At 47.5% G+C, this 24,165-nt stretch overlaps 1 protein-coding gene across 1 annotated transcript in view; it reads right to left on the bottom strand.

Moving 5' to 3' along the window:
- LOC146861754 (purpurin-like) overlaps window positions 1-24,165 on the bottom strand; it is a 218,715-nt gene that overhangs the window by 25,012 nt on the left and 169,538 nt on the right. The window contains exon 5 of the mRNA XM_085640934.1: window positions 14,414-14,626. Coding sequence (XP_085497060.1) covers window positions 14,414-14,626 — 213 coding nt within the window. The remainder of the gene's footprint in view (window positions 1-14,413; window positions 14,627-24,165) is intronic.

Here is a 24,165-nt window from a genome sequence, read left to right as displayed (position 1 = left end):
GGCGCTTGCTGCAGGTCATCTCAAATTTCAAAACCATACCATCATGGTATTCCAGGACTATACTAGGGAGGTGCAAGAACTCCGGCGCTCTTACACAGACGTTAAGAAGAAACTGCAGGTCCTTGTTGTTTCATGTTTCAGCTACCACGGAATGATGCATGCTCATCTTACTGGGGATGGATATGCCCTTAAAGCCCACGACTACCCACATCGTCCTGGACCAGGTATCACCTGTCATTACCGCTAATGATACGCCTAGGGCGTCTCTCCACGTGTTGTTGCAGAATGTCAACGGCCTATTGGACCGACATAAAAGCACGGCAGTCCTGCACTATGCGCAACGCCTTCACATAGATATCCTCATGCTTCAAGAAACACACCTCCTAGGTAACTGCTGTCCCTTCTTGGCCCGCTACGGGTATGATAGAGTCTGGCACTCCGGCTTCTCCAGGGGCTCCCAAGGGGTGGCCATCCTCCTGAGACGCACCTTGCCCATCATCCTTTCCCAAGTGCTTCACGATCCTCAGGGGTCGTCCGTGACTGTCTGTGGTCATTGGCTGGCTCCCCCCTCACCCTCATGTCTGTATAAGCAGTATGCACCCACACTTGCACATACAGCTGCCCTGCTGAACAATTTGCCTATGAGTAACATGATTATTGCGGGTGATTTTAACGCGGTTTCCTCCCCGGCACTCGACACAACGGGTCCTCCCTCCGCTTCCCAAACGGCGCACGTGAAACAGCTAAAGAACTGGTCCGAGTCCCTGGGACTCTGCCATGCATGGCGCACATGGCACCCCCGCACCACTCAATTCACACACACCTCCGCGGCCCACCACACACAGTCACCCAATGTCGGGGCAACGTGTCGAAAGAGCCGGGTCACAAAGTCCTCGTGGAACCCCCTTGATGCGGATATTGGAGTGTCAGACCTGTTTTCCAAGTCTTCTAGTCACAGGCATAAGTCTTCATTGTGATCCCGCAACTCCAACAGCTCCTCTGTATGTTCGGTGCGCTCCTCCTCCCTACTGTCTCCACCTCACTCCAAAGAATCCCCGCGGTCGCCCAGTTTGTTAATGTCGGCTCTGACCAGTTTCATGACGGCAGCGACCTCCTGTTGCAGTCTTCACGCAACGTGCTGAACAGATGCTCTAGAAGTTGGTGAGTGACCGGCTCCTCCTTCTCCTGTTCGGGCAGGTCCGTGTCTCCATCCCGAGTGTGTGTGGGTGGCAAGTCAGGGGTATGTCCATCAGCCTTTTTGCCCCCTGGCTTGTTCAGGAGGTCTTTGATACTCACCCTTTTTTGAACAGTTGGATGACATTTCATGCAGGTATAAAGCTGCCGGGCACAGTGGGAAAACTCAAGGTCTCCAGCCAGCGGAATATTGTGTGCTGTGTGATATGGGGTACTCCAGTGCAATAGGCTGTTGTAGGTTTCAGTCCCACAGGTTTCACACTGTGTGCCTTGGGGTATCTTCTGACCTAGCTGTGTGGGCTCGGTTTTCTCGTTCACTTTTTGGCCTATCAGGCCTACAGCCACCCGCTGGGGTCGCAGTTGTCGGTCAGGGCCTTACGTGCAGTGTGAGCTTTCCTCAATGCCCACCTGCAGCGTCCACTGTCTTCCTCTTTTTCTCTCCTGGGCCCCGTCCAATCCACCTCTGCGGGCCCGAAGGGGGTATGCAAAAGGTACCTCTTGTGCCTGCACGGATCCAGCCGACTACCGAAGCCCCGCCTCCAGTCTCACTCCTGCTGCTTTCCCAGTTCCCCCGTGGCTTGGGCCGCTCTGCAGTGCCCACGGGTTGCCGCAGAGGCCTCACCATGCACCACAGCTCTCCCGAGGCCCCCACCAGGAATTCAAGCACCTCGCGTTCGGAGCCAGGCGGCAGCCGCCTGGAATGCTCTCTCGGGTCGTGTGGGACCTCCTCTCTGTAGCGGGCGGCACTCAGGTCATCAGGCATCCCCCGCAGTCCGTGCCACTACCACCTCTTCTGCGGGCCCCAAGCAGCCCAGGACGGCCACTGGAATAGCCTCTTCTTGGCCTCGATCGGTGGAGCTCCGCGGGATGGCTGCTACTCTGCCGCCATCTTGGCCACGTTCCGAGTTAAGGATAATTATTACTCTCGAGATGATGATGAAATTGTTGTTTTATTGATGTATCTTTTGTATGATCTATAAAAGGTTGCATGCTTTTATGAATTTTATAAATTGAATAAAGTTCTATGACTTACTGGCATTATCGTATCTTTTCTTTGTGACACTCTGGGCATGTAAAAGCAACAAACAAAAGGGTTAGATCTGTTTCTATTAATACCTTGGGAATTTTAGTGTCATATTCGAGGTTACTGACAGCATCTATAACTCTCTAAGTATAGGAGTTTAGATGTGGTACTGTGAGCTGGCCAAACAGACCAGCATTTACTGATTATACAGGAAGAGTCAGTCTCTGTATTATGAAGTGTTGTTGTTCTAAATACCCAGTTGTACTAGATGCGTAGAAAACGTATAACAAGAGATCCTGCCTAAATGGATGTCATCTAGTAACTTTTGACATTTAACTTTGCAATTGTCTGTGTGAACCTTCGACCAAATGTTGTCAAATTTCTGTGGTTAGTGTTCCTCGACATTTAAAGAGCTCAACGGAGGAGCAACAATGTACTTCTTGCAATTGAACTTGTAAATTCACTTAGGCAGAAGTAAGTGACACTGAGAGTGTTTGTTCCTCACTGACAGGCTGAACATGCAAGGAACATAATTGGGATGGATGGATCCAGTCACGTTAGAATTTTGTAGTAGTGCCAGAGTGTTCTTGTCCAGTTACATATTGGTGATATGCCTGTTAATGCACTGGATTTGAATAATTATAGGACTAAACACATGAATGAATGAGTGAATGAATGAATGAATGAATGAATGAATGAATGAATGAGGGGATTTGTAAAGTGCGTGGCTACTCCAAGGAGTGTCCCAGTGCTAAAGAGAGGGTAAACCCTGAGGAACACGAGGAACACGACTACTACCCTAGACTTTACTGTCTCACTGGGAAAAAAGCCAGGATTTAATTTATCATCGGAAAATATACAGAAATGTTTGATTCTACAGCCGTATGCATGAAGGGCTTTGAGCACCACATAAAGCTTAAGAAAGAGGTCGTTGCCAGGCATCCACAAGGTCCGGTCCGTACCACCTAGTGTGTATAAAAACATTTGAAAGATTTATTAGACCTACTGTGTAAAGAGAAAATTGCTATTCCGACTAAATTACTATTCCGACTGATTCCTCTGATAGTGATTGTTCATAATAGCTAAAAATAAAATAGGTGACATTTGTTTATATATTAACCTACACATCATAAATAAGAATGTCATGGTAGATAAGTATCCGCTGCTAAAATCTATGAAATTCTGACAAACTTGGGGCTTACATGTCTAATATTGACCTTGGGTCAGCATGTCATCAGGTTAGTTTGACATCTGAGTCACAAGATCCCACAACCTTTGTTATACTGTTCTGTGTATATAAATATTTAAGGGTACTTTTTGGACTGGCATCTGTGGCCTGCATATTTCAAACACTCATGGCTCTTTTGTTTGAAGTTGTTAGAGATGTTAATGCATTTCAGCAAGTTATTTAGATTTTTGGTGAGAGTCCTGAAAAGCACTCTTTAAAACTGAGCACGATGTTGAACAATTTGAAGTAAAGGAGATGACTGTCAGGAAACACAAATGTAGATTTTTGACCAAAACTGTGAACTACTTGGGACATACCTTCTCCTCAGAGGGCATTAACCCCAAAATAGATCTCCTGGATGCAATAAAGGAAGCACAATTTCTTGTGGATCAAGAAATCATGAAATCATTCCTAGGTTGCAGTGAGTCCTACGTCAGGTTTGTGTGCGGGTATTCTCTCATCGCTGAACTACTTACAGACTTGTTGATAAAAGGCGTGAGGTGAAATCAAAGGTATGATTTATTCTGCACCTTCACTTACTCCATTTATCTGTGAGGCAGATGACGTGTGGTGAATGAGAAGGCACCTTAAATTGGCATTGATGCAGTCCTGAGTCAATGGGTTGGTAATAAACAGCAGACTGGTGCAATTTTCTAACATGCACGCAGAAGAGCGGAAGTGACTTATGATACCATCAGATATGAAGAACTGGCATTTTCAGTTGTTATAAATGATTTATAGGGTTCTAAATCTGAATTTAACATTGGTAACAAGCCTCTCTGTTTACGATAAGTGGTAAATGAACAGGCAAAGCTTCAACAAGACTAGCCTCGCTCATTTCTAGAATTCAAGAATTCTCTTTTTGGGAACAAAACGAATGGGGTGATTTCTTGTCATGAATCCCAGTTGGATCAAATGAGAACAATGATGAGATAAAGTGTGTGATAAAGATTGTGTAGTAGGAGCTATTGATGCTATGCAGATGTGTGTTGATATTTTGGATAATCAATTATGGAGGAACAGGGGCTTTTGAGAAACAGGTCCAGCATACATGCCCAGGGAAAAGTGGATCAAAAGTATTATGCAGTTCCTAATGGGGAAAAAAGGGGGGGGGGAAGGGCAAAGGAAAAGGGAAAGTCATAAATAAAAAGGGAAGGAGGAACCCAGGTGGAAGAAGGATCAGAGAGGGGAGAGCTCCAGTTAGGAACAAGGGCCCTCACACACTCCGAGAGGTGTCATGCTTCATCATAGGGCAGCTCCTTGTTGGGCTGGCACTGCAATGCCCAACGGGCCCCTCAGGGGAGCTCTTTGTCAGAGGTTTTTTGATGAACACGCCAGGAGGCCCTATGAGTGGGGGTGGAGGGGTATAGAATGGTGAGTAGAGTGGGTGTGGTGTATGTAAGTGAAGATAAAAATAGTGATCAGTGTTCCAGAAGACCTTTATTAACTGGACACTGCACTGTGCTATGGTTAAAACAGACTACTGAAGTCTAGGCTGACAGGAGGAATTCAACCTGTAACATCTAATTGCGTGTAGTGACGGGTGCAAGTGAATTGGAGCTCTCTCCTCTCTGATCCTTCTTCCACCTGGGTTCCTCCTTGCATACTACTTTTGATCCACTAGTCCTTGGGCATGTATGCTGGACCTGTTTCTCAAAAGCCCTCGTCTCTCCATTATTGATTATCCAAAATATCAACACATATCTGAATAGCATCAGTAGCTCCTACTACACAATCATTATCACACACTTTAACTCATCATTGTTCTCATTTGATATACTACTTTTGATCCATTTGATATTTTGGATGACAGCAAAAAGAAGCCTATGCCAAGGATACCATTTTAGATGAAGTCAAGGGTTACATTGTGCATAGGCGGTCTCAGGATAAATGTTTGAATAAAGAACTTTTTTTAGGTTTCGATCAGGCTGCAGGTAAACTGTTGGTTTATGAAGGAATGTTTTTCAGACAGGATAAATTAAATCACCAGAGGAATTGAACTAGAATAATTCAAATTCCACGCAGAGGGCTTCTGTCATTCTGTCATTTTGCCTACTAAACAAATGCTTAGAAAGCATTATTAGGGGTCATATACAGATGTTCAAATAGAGAGATTTATGAATTAATGTTATGCGTGGTTGTTGTCGGACAAGCATTGGAAGGCTAGAGAGAAACCCCATCACCTAGTTTCTTTGCCAAATGCACCTTTGGAGAAAGTTGCAATTGATTTTGCTGGGCAGTGTGCGTTGTTTCCATCTAACATGAGGTTTTTGGTGGTCTTGGTTGACTACTTTAGCAAATAGATTTTATATGAGTTTGTGAGTAGTGTTACAGACGTGGCAGCTGAATTCTTGAAAGACATATTATTTAAAGAAGGCTCACGGAGAGTCATAGTATCGGATATATGCACTCTATTCGTGCCTGATAAAATGGTTACATTTTTTGAGGTTAATGAAGTTAAACACATGACAGTAGCTCTGTGCAGTACATCTTCTAATGGCCTCACAGAGAGGGTAAACATACTTTTTAAAGAAGGCATACAAACCGCTTCAAGTTCAGGTTTGGATATATCTATATATATGAACAGAAAAAAAACTGGACATATATATATATATATTCACTGAAAAAACCATAGGTTTCACACACGTTATAGTTGGGAATTAGCATTTAAAAAACCTTGCAAATTCTCTTAAAAAACCATAGGTTTCACACATGTTATAGTTAGGTGGATATTTCACTCGTAAAAAACCAATGAAATTTCCCCGTTATAGTTAGTTCAGATAACCATAACTTGCGCGCCCGCAATCCACTGCTCATGACGTCACTTATGACATCATCCTTGTGACAGAGTGGCGGTCGCGCGAGTTATAGTTATCTGAACTAACTATAACGGGGAAATTTCATTGGTTTTTTACGAGTGAAATATCCACCTAACTATAACATGTGTGAAACCTATGGTTTTTTAAGAGAATTTGCAAGGTTTTTTAAATGCTAATTCCTAACTATAACGTGTGTGAAACCTATGGTTTTTTCAGTGAATTTGTACGGTTTTTTTAAATGCTAATATATTTATGTATTATTATTTTTTTATATATTTATTTTACAATAAACTACGTATTAAAATTATTATTTTTTTGGGGGGGGTTTTCACCGTGCGCGCACCCCCGCGATTTTTAAAAAAAAAATTCTGCCTTCGGGGTCCTTCAGGGACCCCCTGACAAAGGACCCCCTGACAAAGGCTAGGGGGTCAGGAACTCTCTACCCTGCCCCCTTTTCACGTTCGCCACCTTCCTTTTTCACTCTTGCACTGAAAACAAACAAAATGGCAGCCGACACTTCCTGATTTCGACCGATTCAAACGTTGACTAACATGTAACCACCAATCAGAATTACGCTCGCGCACGTTAGGGTGCTCGCACGGTGCGCGCACGGTGCGCCCTTATAGATATTTATATGCTTTTAAATGCTATTTTCTCAGGAAATACTGAACAGATTGACACCAGACCTGCAAAAGGCACTTCCCTGACCTGAGGACTACCTCTCTGCCAAATTTCAAGTAATTCTGTTCAGCCGTTCGGGCTGTACCTTCAACTAAAGGCCCTATGGAAAAATGCATGGGGAAAACGCGTTTTGGGACCCCCCTTTTTTCTCGGCCCCCCTTGACGAATCACCCCGAGACTTTCAGGGTAGGAGCTGAGCGGAGTGCCCCATTGATTTTGAAAATTTCGCGAGGATTCGTCAACCGGCGCCAAAGTTATTCAAAATAGAATTTTGAGATTTCCTATGGAAACACGATCCTAACTATAACTATCTACTGGCGACCGCCAGTAGATAATATATATATATCCTACTACATGAGTCTTATTTTCTACTTTTGAGGGGCAGTAAAGCAAATTCCCAATTGTGTCAAGTCAGTAAATGGTACTGTGGTTTCATTGCCATCTGAATTTTTAAAGAAAGTTAGGAATGAAGTAACTCAGAGACAGTTGAGAAGAAAGGAAAATTGTAATATAATAAGTATACCAAAAATCATACTTTCAAAGTCTGGTACTGAACTATTATGAAACAACACTGTTGAATGTTAAGAACACTTTTCCAAGTTTCACTGGGCCTCTATGGCTGAAATGAGTTGCCTGGGATGCAGTATTGGTTGATGAAAATGGTCAATGGAATAAGAAGAATGATATCAAGTTGCTTGAAAAAGAGGTGAGATCACTAACAGGCACTATAAATTAAAATACCACAGGTAACCATTTTAATTAGACTGCATGCAAACATTGGAAGCTGTTTGTCGGAAATGGGGTCTCTAATAAGCAGTGTGTGTACCCTGTTGAAGTAGGGATCCACACTCTAGTCAGAGTCAGTGTAGTACACACTAAGTTTATCCCTGCTGACCCTCTGGTAGCTTGGCTCAGAGCAGTTAGGCTAAACTAAAGAGGCAATGTGTAAAGTACTTGTGCACACAGTAACATAGTGATAACACCACAAAAGTACTCCACATCAGTTTAGAAAAATAGCCCATATTTATCTGACTAAAACAAAAACAATCCAACATACACAAGTCAAGTTATGAATTTTAAAGATTAAATGCTGTAATTGCACTTAGAAACACAATAGCTATGGTCTGTGCTATCCTGACGTGCATGATGGAGTAGAATCCACAAGTTAAGGTCTACCATAATGGAGTATGGGCCAGATGAGGAAACGTACATACCCCCAGTACAATACCTTGGAAACGTTGAGAAATAAAGGCACTGCACGCCGCCGGACAGGTGAGGCATTGTTGAGGCATTTGTGGCATCTATTCCTTACTGCTATGGAAGTTGCTGGCACGTCGGCGCTCGGGATGATGCATTACACAATGGAGGTGATGCGTCACTGAAGTAAGTGAGGCGTCGGTTCCTGGTGGCGGTGCAGAGTCGTTGAGCCGCTGATGCCCGGGGACGAAGCAAGGTGCAAGAGAGTTGATGCAGTGGTTGTGGCAAGGCGTTGGTTCTGCTGGCAGTGCAGTGTTGAAGTGTTGAGGATCAAGCTGTGAGCTGTTGATTTCACAGCGTCGCTGTCACACCATTGGGCCACCGGTGCAGAGTTTGAGCCGGGCGTCACAGACTTCAGTGACAGAGTGCTCAGGACTCCCTCTGTTGTGGTTCCTCAGAGGCACTGTGGGGGCATCAGGGCCTGCGTTGTAAGTCGCAGCCATTGCGTTGAGCGGGGACCATGGCTTGGTTGCAGGCAGCTACACGGTGTCAGAGAGCGGTACCAGTTTCAATCAATCAATCAATCAATCAAATAATTTATAAAGCGCACTACTTACCCGTGAGGGTTTCAAGGCGCTGAGGGGGGGGGGGCGGGTTGGAGGGGGGTGCTGCTGCTACTGGTCGAAGAGCCAGGTCTTGAGTCGTCTTCTGAAGGTCAGCAGGTCTTCGGTTTGTCGTAGGTTGAGGGGGAGAGTGTTCCAGGTCTTGGCGGCATGGCGGGAGAAGGACCTGCCTCCGGATGTGGTTCTGCGGATGCGCGGACCATTGCCAGGGTGTGGTCAGCGGAGCAGAGTTTCCTGTCGGGTACGTAGAAGGAGAGTCGACTGTTGAGATAGGCTGGGCCGGTTTTGTGGAGTGCCTTGTGTGCGTGGACCAGGAGCTTGAAGGAGATTCTTCTGTCGACGGGGAGCCAGTGCAGGTTCCTCAGGTGGGGGGTGATGTGGTCACGGCGCGGGATGTCGAGGATTAGGCGTGCATATGCGTTCTGGATTCTTTGCAGTCTGTTGATGAGCTTGGACGAGGCTCCGGCGTAGAGGGCGTTTCCGTAGTCGAGTCTGCTGCTGACTAGGGCCTGGGTGACTGTTTCTCGTGTTTGTCGGGATCCATCTGTAGATCTTGCGGAGTTTACGGAGGGTGTTGAAGCAGGTGGAGGAGACTGCATTGACTTGTTTGGTCATGGTGAGTTTTGAGTCGAGGATGACTCCCAGGTTGCGTGCGTGGTTGGTAGGGGCCGGGGGTGTCCCCAGTGATGCGGGCCACCAGGAGTCATCTCACGCTGAGGGGTTGGGCCCGATGATAAGGATCTCCGTATTGTCTGAGTTCAGCTTAAGATGGCTTTCCTTCATCCAGTCGGCGACGGCCTTCATTCCCTGGTGGAGGTTGGATTTGGCGGTGAGAGGGTCCTTGGTGAGGGAGAGGATCAGCTGCGTGTCGTCGGCGTAGGAGATTATGTTGAGGTCGTGCTGTCGGACGATGCGTGCTAGTGATGCCATGTAGACGTTGAACAGCGTTGGGCTGAGGGAGGATCCTTGTGGGTCGCCGCAGATGATCTTGGAGGCTTCGGATCGGAACGGTGGGAGGCGGACTTTCTGAGTTCTGCCGGTGAGGAAGGAGGTGGTCTAGTCCAAGGCCTTGTCACAGATCCCTGCGTTGTGGAGGCGCGTGCGTAGTGTGCGGTGGCAGACGGTGTCAAAGGCGGCGGAGAGATCCAGGAGGATGAGGGCTGCCGTCTCGCCGTTGTCTAGTAGGATCCTGATGTCGTCTGTGGTGGCGAAGAGGGCGGTCTCGATGCTGTGGTTGTTGCGGAATCCTGATTGGGAGGGGTCCAGGATGTTGTTGTCTTCGAGGTGACGGGAGAGCTGGATGTTAACTAACTTCTCGAGGGAGATGGGCCGGAAGTTCTTGAGGTCGCTCGGATCCGCCTTGGGTTTCTTCAGTAGAGCGTTGATCTCTACGTGCTTCCAGTTCTCAGGGAAGGTAGCGGTCTCGAAGGAGAGGTTGATTATGTTGCGCAGGTGGGATGCGATGAACCTGCCGGCTTTGTTGAAGATGTGGTGTGGGAGAGGGGCGGACGGGGATCCGGAGTGGATTGTGCCCATGGTCTTGATTGTGTCCTCGATGCTCACGTTGGCCCAGGTTGTCAGGGATTCGTGGTTGGTGGGGTGCGGTGGGTCCGGCGTGTCGAGGCCTGTAGGGGTTGTCCGGGGGTTGAAGCTGTCATGGATGTCGGTGATCTTGTGGTGAAAGAAGGTGGCGAGGGAGTCGCACAGGGCTTGCGATGGCGGGTTGTCGTTGGCGCTGGAGCTGGGGTTGGAGAGTTCCTTCATGATGTTGAAGAGTTCCTTGCTGTTGTGTGCGCTGTTGTCAAGGCGGTCTGAGAAGGAGGTCCTTTTGGCGTTCCTGATGAGGTGGTGGTGGTTGCGGACGGCGTCTTTGTGGGCAGCGCGGCTGTCTGGCGTCTTGGTGCTGTGCCATATGTTCTCCAATTTCCTTTCCGGCAGGTGCGCTTTGAAGCAAGGAGTTCCGGGGTGAACCAGCTGGCTCTTTTGTCTCTGTTGGCGGGCATTTTCAGCGGGCTAAGGTGTTGGCGCAGTCGTTCATCCAGCGTCCAAGGGTGAGTGCATCATCGTCGTGGGTTGGTGGGGTTGGTCGGTGGGTTGAGTGCGAGGCTTGTCTGTAGTTGTTCTTCAGTGACTTTGCCCCATCAGCGGCGGGGGATCTGTAGAGTGCGGTGGTGTGTGAGGGGTTTTCGGAAGGAGAAGTGGATGCAGTGGTGGTCTGTCCAGGTGAGTTTGGAAGCGTGGCTGAAGGCGACGTGGGGGCTTGAGGAGAAGATGGCATCAAGCGTGTGACCGGCGATGTGGGTCGGTGTTGTGACTATCTGTTTTAGTCCGAGGCTGGCGAGGTTGGCGTTCAGGGTGGAGGAGTTGTTGTCTTTGTTGTTAGAGAGTGGTACCAGTTTCAAAGTCATGCTCGAAGTCGATGTGCTGATTACTTCCTTTTAGCACAGAAAACTCACTTCGAGGGGCCCAGGAACTGGATTTGGCACCACTTGGCAGAGTGGGTCTCTCAACAGACGAGCCCAGGTCCCTGCAGTTGAAATCTTTGAAGGCTCTGAGACTTCCGACATGAGGCAAGCTCAACTTAAGCCCTTGGAAAACCTGCAGAAAGAAGGATGCAGAGGGCAAAGTCCAGTCCTCTCGCTACCGGGACAGAAGCAGCAGACAGCAGGTCAACACAGCAAAGCAAACAGCAAAGTGGCAGTCCCTCCTGGCAGCACAAGTATATGGTTCAGAGGTCCAGTACTCATACCCATTTTAGCCTTTGAAGGAGGGAGACTTCAAAGAAAGGTCTTTAAAGTGCCCGAGACACTGCCTCTCCTAGCCTTGGCTCCAGACACACTACAGGGGAGTTATGCAGATCTTTGGGGGAAGGGACATCCCTATTTAGGTGCAAGTGGCAGCTTCTCCCACCACTCTAGCTCAGAAAGGCTCATTAGCCTGGTGATGGGTCATCAGGAAAAGCAGGGCATACCTCAGCTCCCTTATTGTGTGACTGTCTAGAGTGAATTCACAAGGCCCAACTGTTATCCAACTCAGACGTGTAGTGCAGGGACAGGCAGAGGCATCGAATAGATATAATAACAACATGCCAACTTGCCAAGCGTGGCATTTTCAGACCTGCAATTTAAAAACCACCTTCACTAAAAGATGTGTTTTTAAATTGTGAGTCCAGAGACACCAATCTCCAATTTTCTTTCTGCTCCCTATTGGAAGATACATTTAGAAAATGTTAAAAGACTGCTCCAATGCTAACCTATGGGAGGGATAGGCCTTGCTGCAGCACAAAACGAATTTAGCAGTATGCACTACCAGTGCATGTTAAACCTAAAAGCAAATGTCTTACCTTTTAAATACACTGCACCCTGTCAAGGGGACTACCTTGGGCCTACTTTAGGGGTGCCTCACATGTAGTAAAAGGGAAGGTTTGGGACTGGCAAGTAGGTAAACTTGTCAGGTCGACATGGTACTTTAAAACTGCTTACACAGGCTCTGCAGTGATAAGCCTAAGGCAGGTTTTAAGGGCTACTCCTATAGGTGGCACAGAATGTGCTGCAGGCCCACTTGTAGCATTTGATTTACATGCCATGGGCACATGTAGTGCACTGTACTAGGGACCTACTAGTAAATCAAATAAGTGCATCATGGAGAAACCAAATGCCATTACATTTCAGACACAGAGCACATGCACTTTAGCACTGGTCAGCAGTAGTAAAGTGCCCAGAGTGCTAACACCAGCAAAAATGAAGTAAAAAACAGAGGAGAAAGAAGGCAAATGGTTTGAGATAACCCCGCAAAAAGTGCCATTTCCAACACTATTGATGGGTTTTTCATGTTAAATGATTTGCATTATGTTGATATTAAAATGTAAATTTGCAAATGCTATAAACTGTGTATTATTTACGTTTACATTTCTCACTGCTAATGTAGGCCTTTGTTTAAAATGGATAAGGTTGGTTGCCATCTTGGTTCATGAAACGTGAACTTTGAAACATAGGCAAAGGTGAAGTCCAAATTAACAAACGAGATGTACCTTAGCTTTCTTTCCTATGTGAACTATTTTCTTTTAACATAATAACCATAGATTGTTCTAATTGGTTGCAACACTACACCTGCAGGTTACAAGGTAGTTCAATGTATCTTTTGCAGCAGAAAAATGTAAGTTTGAATGACGCCTAGAGAAGCTGCATTGTGGAGGATCCTAGATACTAACCAGCTCGAGATGTTATTTCTTTACTGTAACCTGATTTGCCATTTTACGGGAAGTATGTGTAGGTGTAGCAAATACTAGAATTGTGTGATTTAAGTTAGTGCAGAGTGGGTTCCAGTCCAGGGCGCTTGTAGAATGCTTACTAAGCAGACCTTGTACAGACTTTGAATAGAGCAGAGAAGGAGATCTGGGATTATTCACTTTATAGGTGAACTGATTTTACTTAACCTGTCCTTCAAGGCAACTCCTCGCCACACGAGCGTGATCAGTGGAGATGGAGGTGGCCGCTAGCGTGAGGGCATAGAGGTCGGTTCCCAACTTCCGGGGGGAGGGAGACGAATACAGAAACTCAAGAGCGGTCATTGAGGTGGAAGGCAGAGGGAACGCAGGGTGTAACTCCTTTCAGATGGCCCGTAGCTGATAAAAAAGAAGAGTGTCCATGGGGCCGGAGTCCTCAGCCAGGGAATAAAACGTATCCTGGATAGAGATCCGCTACCGTATTCAGCCCCAGGCGGGTGGCGTGTTTAGCCATGCCGAATGGTTGAAGAGGAGGAAAAGCCGGGTGCCGAACTATCGGCATTGAATTTGCCGAAAGCAAGGGTGCACCGGAGAAACTACGAAGCCCCTCCCAGGCCCAGCGCAGGGTCTCTACCGTGTCTATTTCAGTACGTGGGAGTTTGGCCGGGGCAAACAGGGCAGTGGTGAGCGGCCACGGGGCAGCAAGATCCGCCTCGACCGCCATGTGCGGCTGGAAGGGAGTGGGTGAAGCCAAAAGTGCAAGAAGCTGGCCTGTGCACACATTGCATAGAGCTTGAAGTTAGGGGCGCCAAGGCCGCCACATGACATTGGGAGAGTGAGAACGTCGTTCGCGATATTTTTATCTCCGCTTCTTTGGCTTTTAAAGCCAAAAAAACGGAGATAAAGCCCTTGTTAATATGCCCCTAAATTCTTCATGCGCTCCTATTTATCTGGATGACATGCAATACAACTTTGCATTTGTTGGTCTGAGCCTTTGTCCTCACTACACATATCATGTGTGTAGTAAAAGGTGGTCTGGGGTCTTCACATTTGGAAAATGCATAATTTCTGTTTGTATCTATTTTATCATGCATTACTGGTGTCACATAGTAAGTGCAACATATGGAATTGAGCCAGCATACATGTAGCATGACTAGCAGTCTTTGCAGGCAATTTACACACCTTACCCCATTCGACGTCTGTGAGTTCCACACCACAGTCTGCCACCCATCTGACTATGGCTTTATACATTTATTTGGCAATATCTATCCTTATTGCTCTACACAAAGTGGACACCTGCCTAACAGTACTTCCCTTATCCCACATACGAGTCAGTTTGTTCGAGGCTGCTGGCTTGTCAGGGACCTCCCTTCATGTCTTAATCCAATATATATATGACCATGTACAAAAAAGCAAGAGCACCTGACTGCAATACTGGCTGGAATTGTCCCGCCATGCAAATTTCTTCTTGCTTCTGACGGATGATACGTTGAATCGCTGGTGTAAATCCACGTGGATTGCGGGAGAAAATGATTGAGTATCCATCCTTGCATGTTCCATCAGTTGTAAGACTTCGACAGGCATAAGTGATGGCATAATTGTCATAATCTGTGTCGATCACCCAGTAGTTGTCACCTGTAGAATGGAAACAGGAAAACAATTATTTCTTGAAAATCCATTTTATGTTGCAATGTATCAAAAAATGCTTAGTCTTTATATAGCTTTTTTTGGCTCAAGCTAATACAATCAATACAGAGAGGGGAAACAGGTTAGCCAGACTCAGTCATTGATTATGTTATCATTCACCATAACTATCATTACTTTGGAACTGCCGGAGATTGACAGAGATGACACATGAGTGATGCTTTGATATATGCAGATGCACAAGGGTTATGGATGCAGAGCCTTATACTGATCCAACAAACACCTGCAGTTATTGGGTAAGATTGTGCAGGAACAAAATGCTTCACTCAATTATATGTGTAAAAGGCTGCTTTAATCGAACAGGTTTGGAATCTAAAACTTTTTTTTCATTTTTTTAAATTATTTTTCAAAAACTTATATTGACAAAGTTGCATAGACAAATTACAATCTTGCACTGAATCAAAGCATATGAGCACAATTAAAAATCACAAAGGGGACCAATAGCTTAGAACATCATAAAACGACAGCATCAAAAATGTTACCCAGACACATTTGGACAAGAAACAGTCATTGGTATGAGATGCTCAAGTCTCGGGGGAGAGGCGGGCCCTGCTGAGAAGAAAAAGGGGTGGGGGTGGCCAATTATTGTCCTACACTGGTGACCGCCACGGGCAGAGTGCCGGCGGGGAGCGCGGGAGAGGAAGCCAGGCGCTGGGGGAAACGAGCAAGGAGGACCCCCATATATCGAGTGGGCGAGATCTAGCTGGCATAAGGTCCCAATAATTCAGACGGTAGGGTCTGGCAGCGCAATGCATCCTAGAGCCAATGAGCGAATTTAGTTGCAGGTTTCTGACCCCCAACACATGGAAACCCTGCGCTGTGCGAGGACAAGCAGCATGGCAATTAGACGGCGGGAAGCGTCCAGGCAGAATTTAACAAAGCCGAGGAGGCAGAGCGGGTGGTCAGGCTGAATCGGCAAGGAGGTGATCTCTGATATAGCAGAACAAACCTCACGCCAGTAATCGGAGACCTTGGGGCACAACCAGGCAAGGTGAGCGAAATCCGCCGCAGGAGCTGAACAGCGTAGGCATCTGTCACTAGGAATAAGTCCCAGCTTGTGCAACTGAACAGAGTGTGGTAGAGCCTATGCAAGTATTTGAAATGGGAAAGGCGCAGGCGATAGTTAGGAGACAATCGCTTAGTCTGCTTACAACAGTATGGCCAATCAGCTTGAGAGATATCTATGCCGAGATCCTCGCCCCACGCCACACAAGCGCGATCAGTGGAGATGGAGGTGGCCCCTAGCGTGAGGGCATAGAGTTTGGTTCCCAACTTCCGAGGGGAGGGAGACGAATTCAGAAACTCAAGAGCGGTCATCGAGGTGGAAGGCAGAGGGAACGCAGGGTGTAACTCCTTACAGATGGCCCGTAGCTGATAAAAAAGCAGAGTGTCCATGGGGCCGGAGTCCTCAGCCAGGGAATAAAACGTATCCTGGAAAGAGATCCGCTACCGTATTCAGCCCCAGACGGGTGGCGTGTTTAGCCATGCCGAATGGTTGAAGGGGAGGAAAAGCCGGGTGCCGAACTATCGGCATTGAGTTTGCCAAAAGCAAGGGTGCACCGGAGAAACTACGAAGCCCCTCCCAGGCCCAGCGCAGGGTCTCTACCGTGTCTATTTCAGTACGTGGGAGTTTGGCTGGGGCAAACAGGGCAGTGGTGAGCGGCCACGGGGCAGCAAGATCCGTCTCAACCGCCACGTGCGGCTGGAAGGGAGTGGGTGAAGCCAAAAGTGCAAGAAGCTGGCCTGAGCACACATTGCATAGAGCTTGAAGTTAGGGGCGCCAAGGCCGCCACATGACATTGGGAGAGTGAGAACCTCGTACGCGATCCTGGGTTGCCTGCCGACCCAGGCAAGAGAGATGATCAACGAGCGAACCCTGCGGAAAAAAAGGGCGGTGAGGGGAACAGGTATGTTCAGGAATAAATATAAGAATTTAGGAAGGACGACCATCTTGGCAATGGCTATTTGACCAGCTAACGACAGGGGCAGCCGGCTCCAAACGGGGATCTTCGATTCAAGTCAGTCCACCACACGACCGAAATTAGCCCTCCGGAGTTCGTCCACGTCCCTGCTCAGCCAAACACCTAAATAGCGAGTGGGACCTGACACCCAATAGAAAGGATAGTCCGAGGTGAAAGGAGTGGTGGCGTCCGTGAGAGGGAAGAGGATCGACTTGTTCCAGTTGACCTGTATGCTTGAATAGCCACCAAATCGTATGATCTCGCATACTAACGGACTTAGATGTTCCTGGGGATGACACGCATATAAAGTTATGTCGACCAGATATATAGAAGCCAAAAGGGTGTGTGCCGCACATCCGATTCCCCTCTGTGTGTGGTGTTGTCGGAGTCTAGCCGCCAGTGGTTCCATCGCAATAGCGAATATCAACGGTGAGAGCAGGCACCCCTGGCGGGTGCCACGTCTGAAGGGGATGGGATCTGATACCATGTCATTGATCCATAGACGAGCGGTGGGGAGAGTGTACAATAATGAGACTTTACGAATAAAAAATGAACTAAAGCCGAGACGTGGGAGGATAGAGAATAGGAAGGGCCATTCCAGGGTATCGAGGTCTGGAATCTAAAACTTAACCAAATTCACAGGCAATTGTCCCTGCAGACTAAACTAACCTCACTAAAACAATATTAAATCCTAAATAACCCACCCCTTAAAAACACTTAAACTCCCCCGGCCTCTAACCTCCAACCATTAAACCTCACCAAACCTATCATACTACCCGAACAGCCACTGACATCATCACTCAATTTTCTATCACCCTTGTCCTATTGAGGAAATCGGAATTTTGTGATCAGTTATGTCCCCTATCGTAGACCCCAACGGCTCCATGTGCATGCTATAAGTACATGTAAGTTCCCTCCTGCTCCAGTTTTGAAGACGCAAATATATGTGCGTCCACCGTCAACATGTCCTCTTTCAGATCCGCCATGAATGGGTCAGATATTCCTTTCCTAAGTATGAAAGGCCACCGACTTTATGTGATTCACTTTCCACATTTTACAGACTCAGGCGAGTAGGCCCGAATTCTGTCATCAAGCCTTTTCCTGCCTTCTGCCTCTGAAAGCTCCAGTCTGAGCCTGCATCTGTATCCATGAACTTTGTCCTACTCCCTGTGCGGCTAACGGTGCCTGATCCAGCCCGTCGCCTGCCAAAAACTGTATTTCACCTTCAAGATTATCTCCTCCGCTCCTCATCCGATGCATTCCTGTCTAGCAGTTTAGGTAAACATTCCTCCAGCTACCGTGCAAAGGGCCAGGCCTCGCTGTCCTCATGCAAGTAATTCATAGCCCCGTTACCATGGAATATTCCTACCCCCTCGCATCTAGTGTAGACACTTAGACGCTTGTACACGCACTAACAGTCAGTATAGAATAGATTCTATCCTAGAGACCTCTCCTTTTGGATAACACAGTTCTTTAAACATAGGATATTAGATATGATTTGGGATTAGGTTGACATGACCCCCAGACTTCTGTCTCCACATGTAGAGCTAAATGTCAAGTCCCCTTCACCCTCTAGTTGCACGTCAATCACACGTCATGCGGCTGCGCGCGCATCTCTGCCAACTATTTCTGCTGACATTGCAGGATTCTCTTATGGATCCACCCACTTGTGACATCATGTATGATGACGTTTATTAAATCACGCCCATACACCGCCTCTATTAGTTACGTATGCACCTTTTATCTATACTATCAGCTGTTACGCCTCTTGCATCTGTTTCACTGTAATGTATTTTCTATAAAACTGCCTATCTGTCAATAATGTATGCCCTTCCTTCCTGAACTTTCGTGGTGATGGAATAGAATGCCTACAATTCGAATTGTATTCCTTTGTATAGGAATAAAGCCTTTTAAAACCTCTAATACCACGGATTCTGCCTCTTATATTTACTGAGTTATTCTTAATAGACTTTACAGCATAAAAAATAGTACCGGTAACGAAATATTTACCACACTATCCATCCCCTTGCTCCCTGACCATAGCCCGACCTCATTGGGATGTGTTCATCTACCCTGTGAGATGTCCATACAGTGTTGACACCGCCAATAAAAAAAAAACACAATGGACTTTTTCTGCCCCACCACTTCTTTTTGAAAATGCAGCACAAACGCTTCCCCAGCAACTGTGCAATTGTTAAGTGAAGCTCTAGCAGATATTAATTCCCTAAAAGCGACTGAGGCACTCCATCTTGTCAAGATAATGACTGATCTTCTTAACCCGTTCCGTGCTATGAGCACTACCTTCCAGGTGCTGCGTACGACCGTTGGCCGACGCAGCCCCGTCCACCATTTAGAACGCCCGCACCGCAGCAGAATTTCTGCCACGGTAAACGGTTTAAACAATGTCCACATGTTCCAAAACCGAAATTCCAACATTTAAACACAAACCTCCCATTTCCCTATTTACCGTCCTTCTCTATCTTTCAATACCACTTGACTTCCAAGCACCTCTCCACACCCTTCCTTAATAAACTCCAGTCAGAGAATTTGTATTCCTGACCGCAATTCTCTTATGGGTGTCAAGTTTGCTTTCATGCTCTTTAACAAACCAACACCAGAAAGTTGAAATAAGTCATTTTCTTCAAGGGGATGACCAGTAGATTAGAGAACCCCCTATCCAAAATATACATAGCTAAAGCAGATAGAAGCTCCACTCAGGTCCTATTAAGATATTGATTTAAGATCTATTCAACTGAACATACCTCCTGAATAACATGACTTCCACCTTCCCAGTAATTGTATCTTCTCCTCAAGCACTTCTAATCTCCTTCCCTCAGTCCCTGGTCCTATCCTGAATTAATGCTTTCAAAGTCATTAACTGAAAAAAACTAAACTGCCCACCAGAAATCAAAGGACTCAAAAAACATGAAAAGCAGTTAGCAATGAACCATCATCAGGCTAAAAATACCTCACCGAAGGGGCGTAGGCAAGATGGCGGCCAAGTAGGACGTGCCTGCTCGTCGCTCCGGCCCTTCGTCCGGGCCCCATACCTACAGCGGCGTATACCAGACCTGAGGGGGGGAGGGTTGAGACATTGCTTGCTCCCCCGATGACAATCATGCAACAGTTTGGGCCATAATACGTGCCGAAGGCGCTGCGAAGAGCACAAAGTCGCGATCGGTCTTCCCGGAAGGCTGGGCCTCTAGCTGTAGCAGCCCAAGTTTGTGCAACAACATGGAGCCGAGGCCTGCTCGGGCTTGACACAGCCGGCTGCGCGAGCTGGGGAGAAAATAGACTGGGCTGGAGCTCCAGACTGCGCTGGGCTGGAGCTCCATGCAGGGTGTGGGAAGCCCTAAAGAGCTGAATTAGGCTGCATAGCGAGGCCGCGATCGGGCGGTCGGTGAGGACAGGCCCGCCCGGACCACAACGCGAAGCACCGCACAGTGAAGCAGGCTGGGCATGGCAGTGAGAATAGACCTCCCACTTGAGCCCTGGGACACCGGCGGCCTGCTACCAGGGGAGTGTGAGGCCGGATGGTGATGCAAGAGGCCACGCTAGTTAACACAGGAGGTGAGCAGGGCCCCTATGTTCCTCCCCCTCATAGTGGCGGGCGGGGGCTCCCACACAACTAGCAGGCGAAACCAGGCACTGGGACTCGACTGGAGAGGTGGAGAGGTGGGAGAAGAGGCCCTCACTGGTCCCCGTGTGAGCAGGAGGAGAATCCCTGCATACAAGATCTGGGAAACCCGGACTGCTCACCAGTTATTTGCACAATTTATGAAGCACGGTAGCGATGTGCCCCCTCCCCATAGAGCGCACATTGGTGTGGTAGGTGGAGGGAGGCCGGAGCCGCACAGGACTTGCCACCAGAGCCCACTAGGCAGACCTTGTGCAGGGTCTTCCAGTGGGCCGCCAGGCTCCAATCTACACCCTAAGGCCTAGAATCAGAAAAGCGTAGGGTGAAGCGACAGCTTACTCCCTCCTCAGCTAGAGACAACCATAGTCTGGGGCGCAGTGCGGCCTTCAATTTATAGAGGGGCCGGTAGCAGAGTGGTAGAGGGGGCGGTCCAGGAACAGAGTCAGTGGCTCAGACTGAGTAGGTGCTGGCACAAGCAGCCCAGGGGCTCTCATTTTGGAAGACTGGCGGCCTGGAGGACCTCTCAACAAAGCACAAACTCTCGCAGCAAGCGGATGAAGTGCGATCTCCAGTCATGGCGACTAGCAAAACAAAGAGGGAACGCTCAGTAAAGGATCTCCTTCTAAAGACCAGCCCCGGAGGTGTTGAGGCGTGCCTGTCCCGGAGTGTAAACCCCACAGACCAGCAGCAGGGGGGCAGGGAGGGCCCTGTCAAGTGAACTTTTCTCAAATCCTTATTCACCTCACTGAAAGGAGAATTCCACTCCGTGAAGGAGGAAATAACCCTAGAACTTCGGGAAATGTGAAGAGACATAGACTCTGTGGGTGAAAGGGTAGACGCATTGGAGACGACGGGCCTCAAAGAGGAATGAGGAGATCGACCAGCTACAACGGGAGGCCCTTCGCCTTCAAGATCAGCAACTGGACCTCCAGGCCTACGCAGAGGACCTCGAGAACTGCTCCCGGCGGAACAACATCAGAATCCGAACGGTCCCTCAGGGAGCAGAGGGCATTGAGGCCTACGTGGAAGAACTCTCTTGCTTCATTTTAGGAACCCCGCCAGACCAACGGATTAAACTTGACCGGACCCATCATGTGGGTCCTAAGAGACCATCAACGGCCCCCCACCGGACATTCTAACATGTGTCCACGACTTTCAGCTCAAATAGCAGATCCTCCGGGAAGCCCAGGACAAGCACTCCATTGACTTTCGATCATCCAGGCCCCTCCTGTCTCAGGACTTGGCCGCTTCCACATTGCAAAAAAGGAGGAAATTTAGGCTGATTACAACATACCTGCGTTCAAAAGAAATTCCCTACTCATGGGTACTTTCGGATCATTTTCAAGTGGGACGGCAAGCTACGACACATTTGCTCACTAAAAAATTACTCAGCTTGCCCGAATACGATCCGGGGGCCCAAACACAGGAAGACACCAAGGGACGACCCTCCGGGACAGAGAGATGGCGAAGGGTTGGGAGGTATCCACTGCACCTCCGACCAGACCCTGAGACAATGGCCAAGGAGAGACAAGCAGTCATAGCCTCACTGGAAGTGGACTCAGCTGCTGTGGAGTGACTCCAGCAAATAATGACATTTTGGGGGGAGTGGAAGAGGTGGCGGCGGCACCTCTGGGGTTCTGGGGCTTTGATACTGGGGCTTGGATGGGACGGGGGTGTAACGGGTCCTGCTGAACATCTCACGTCCCTCCTTGGGAATTGCTACCTAGGACTATCACGAAGTTCGTAAGTTTATGTGTAGTTTTGATTGTTTTGTTCTCAGGGTAACAGGGTTCTCTCCTCGCCTCCTAACTGTGTATGGGCTTGGAGAAGCTCACAAGGGAGGGACCACTGGGCACTCAGGTGGAGTATGTATACGAATGTAGCCGGGTCCAGACCAAGCTTTGATCCGTAGACACTTGCGGCACATCTCGAAATCCACTCCTATGGCTGCGACAATTAAAATTATGTTGTTCAAAGTAAAAGGCCTTAACAGCCCAATTAAGAGACGAGCAGTCCTGTCATTTCTAGAGAACTCCGACGCCCACATCTTTCTCCTCTAGGAGACACATCTTCTGAATTAGGGACACCCATAGATTGCGGGCGAGGACATTCCCCCCACCAGTTGTTTTCCTCCCATTCCTCCAAAACAGCAGGCGTGGCCATTCTGGTCTCCACTAAGTTCCAGGGTAAAATAGGCCCAAAGCAGACAGAGATCAGAGGTAGGCTCCCAGCATATACCCTCACACTAGGAAAGCTCTCCTTCATCATAGCTATGGTTTACGTTCCGAACAGTGGCGGATGGTGACATTTGAAAGTGGTGTGGCGTAAAATGCTGGTCATACTGCACCGTAGCGAGCGCGCTTAGCGTGTGAGCCTGAACAACCTAAGGGGGGTTCAGGGGGATTCTGCCCCCGAGAATTTTTTTTTAAAAGAGTGGAAAAATTGTGCATTTTCATGCAAATTTGAGAAAGCAGGAAGGTTAATTAAGCAATTGTGAAAGTGCAGTTATTACATTAATGCAGTTTGCATGCAGCTCTTAGATGACAGTTAATAGCTCACTGTTGTATGTTAGGATTTTAACTTACAAACTGCAAGTAACAAAACAGGTTAATGTGCCTGCTGCAAAGAACATGTACCTGATGGTGATCACAAAATGCTCATGATCTAAATAGGTCAGTGAGTCACTGCTTTTGTCAGAGATCCTTTTGTTCCTTGCAACAGGCACATTAACCTTCTGCGCTACCTTTCCATGAGTCAACAGTTCCACTAGACAAAACTCCTTCCACATGTAACATGAAGGAAGTATGAGTTCTAGCCAGCCAGGAGGGAGGAAACATGCACTGGACAGAAGGAATGGGCAGGAAGACAGGGTTCACAGAGGGAGACAGGAAGGGTCGATCTAGATGGAGACTGGGAAGTGTAAAATGGATATCAGCAGCTTGGCCTCCATCTTGTACACAGCACACACACGGTCTAAAAATAATGCACGGTCCCTGCCCTGGGAGTGTGTAAAGGCAAGTTCAATCGGGACGTGATTCACACAACAAATAAACTTTTGTTTGTAAAATGTGAGCAAGCAAACAGGCTATAAGAATAAGTCTTATAAATTGAGCGTGCAGCTTTACACTCATTAATAACGCTATCCAAACATACTTGCGTTGGAAAGATTTTAGTAAACAAGCAGACAGCTGATAAAGAACATCTTGTTTCGGGTGACAGAACAAGGAAGTAGGCATAGGAAAAGCGTGTTATTCTTAAACGACATAACTAATTGCATGGAAAGATTTTATTCCACTATTCCCTATTTGGCAATTTGTAAGGGGTTTGCACTTTCATCACAACCTCCATGCTTGTTTTGGTTGGTTGACATCTTTACTTTTTGTTATATTTGTTTACAAAAGCTGTTAACTTGAATTTTTGAAGATGATAACACTGGATGCTTGTTATTTTGCCTTGGCTTCATATGTATACTGTGTAGATTGTCGGCCAATTATTTGTATTACAATGGAATGGTCATTAGTGTTAAGCTGCGCTGGGCTAGCAATATCAGTGTCATGATTATGTATGTACCTTATAAAATCAATAAAGACAGTTTTAAAAAAAAAGTATTATGTCAGCCATTTTAAAATACTGTAGGAAGGCCACAATAGACCACAAGATACAAAACAGTCAACAGACGACAAAACAGGTTACAGTTAACACCACACTGCATAGAACGCGTCATGGAAGATCCCAACTAGTCATGCCAAGTGACGCACTTCAGCTTTACTGCCTCCGGGCAGCACCTTTTTCAACAGCACTATAACAGTAGACACACTAGTTGTGAATATTACAGCGACGGGTGTATATGCACCGAGAAACGCTCATTGGCA

This window comes from Triturus cristatus, chromosome 2_2 (genome assembly GCF_964204655.1).
Source record: "Triturus cristatus chromosome 2_2, aTriCri1.1, whole genome shotgun sequence".
NCBI lineage: Eukaryota > Metazoa > Chordata > Amphibia > Caudata > Salamandridae > Triturus > Triturus cristatus.
This window is presented reverse-complemented; position numbering and strand designations above follow the sequence as displayed.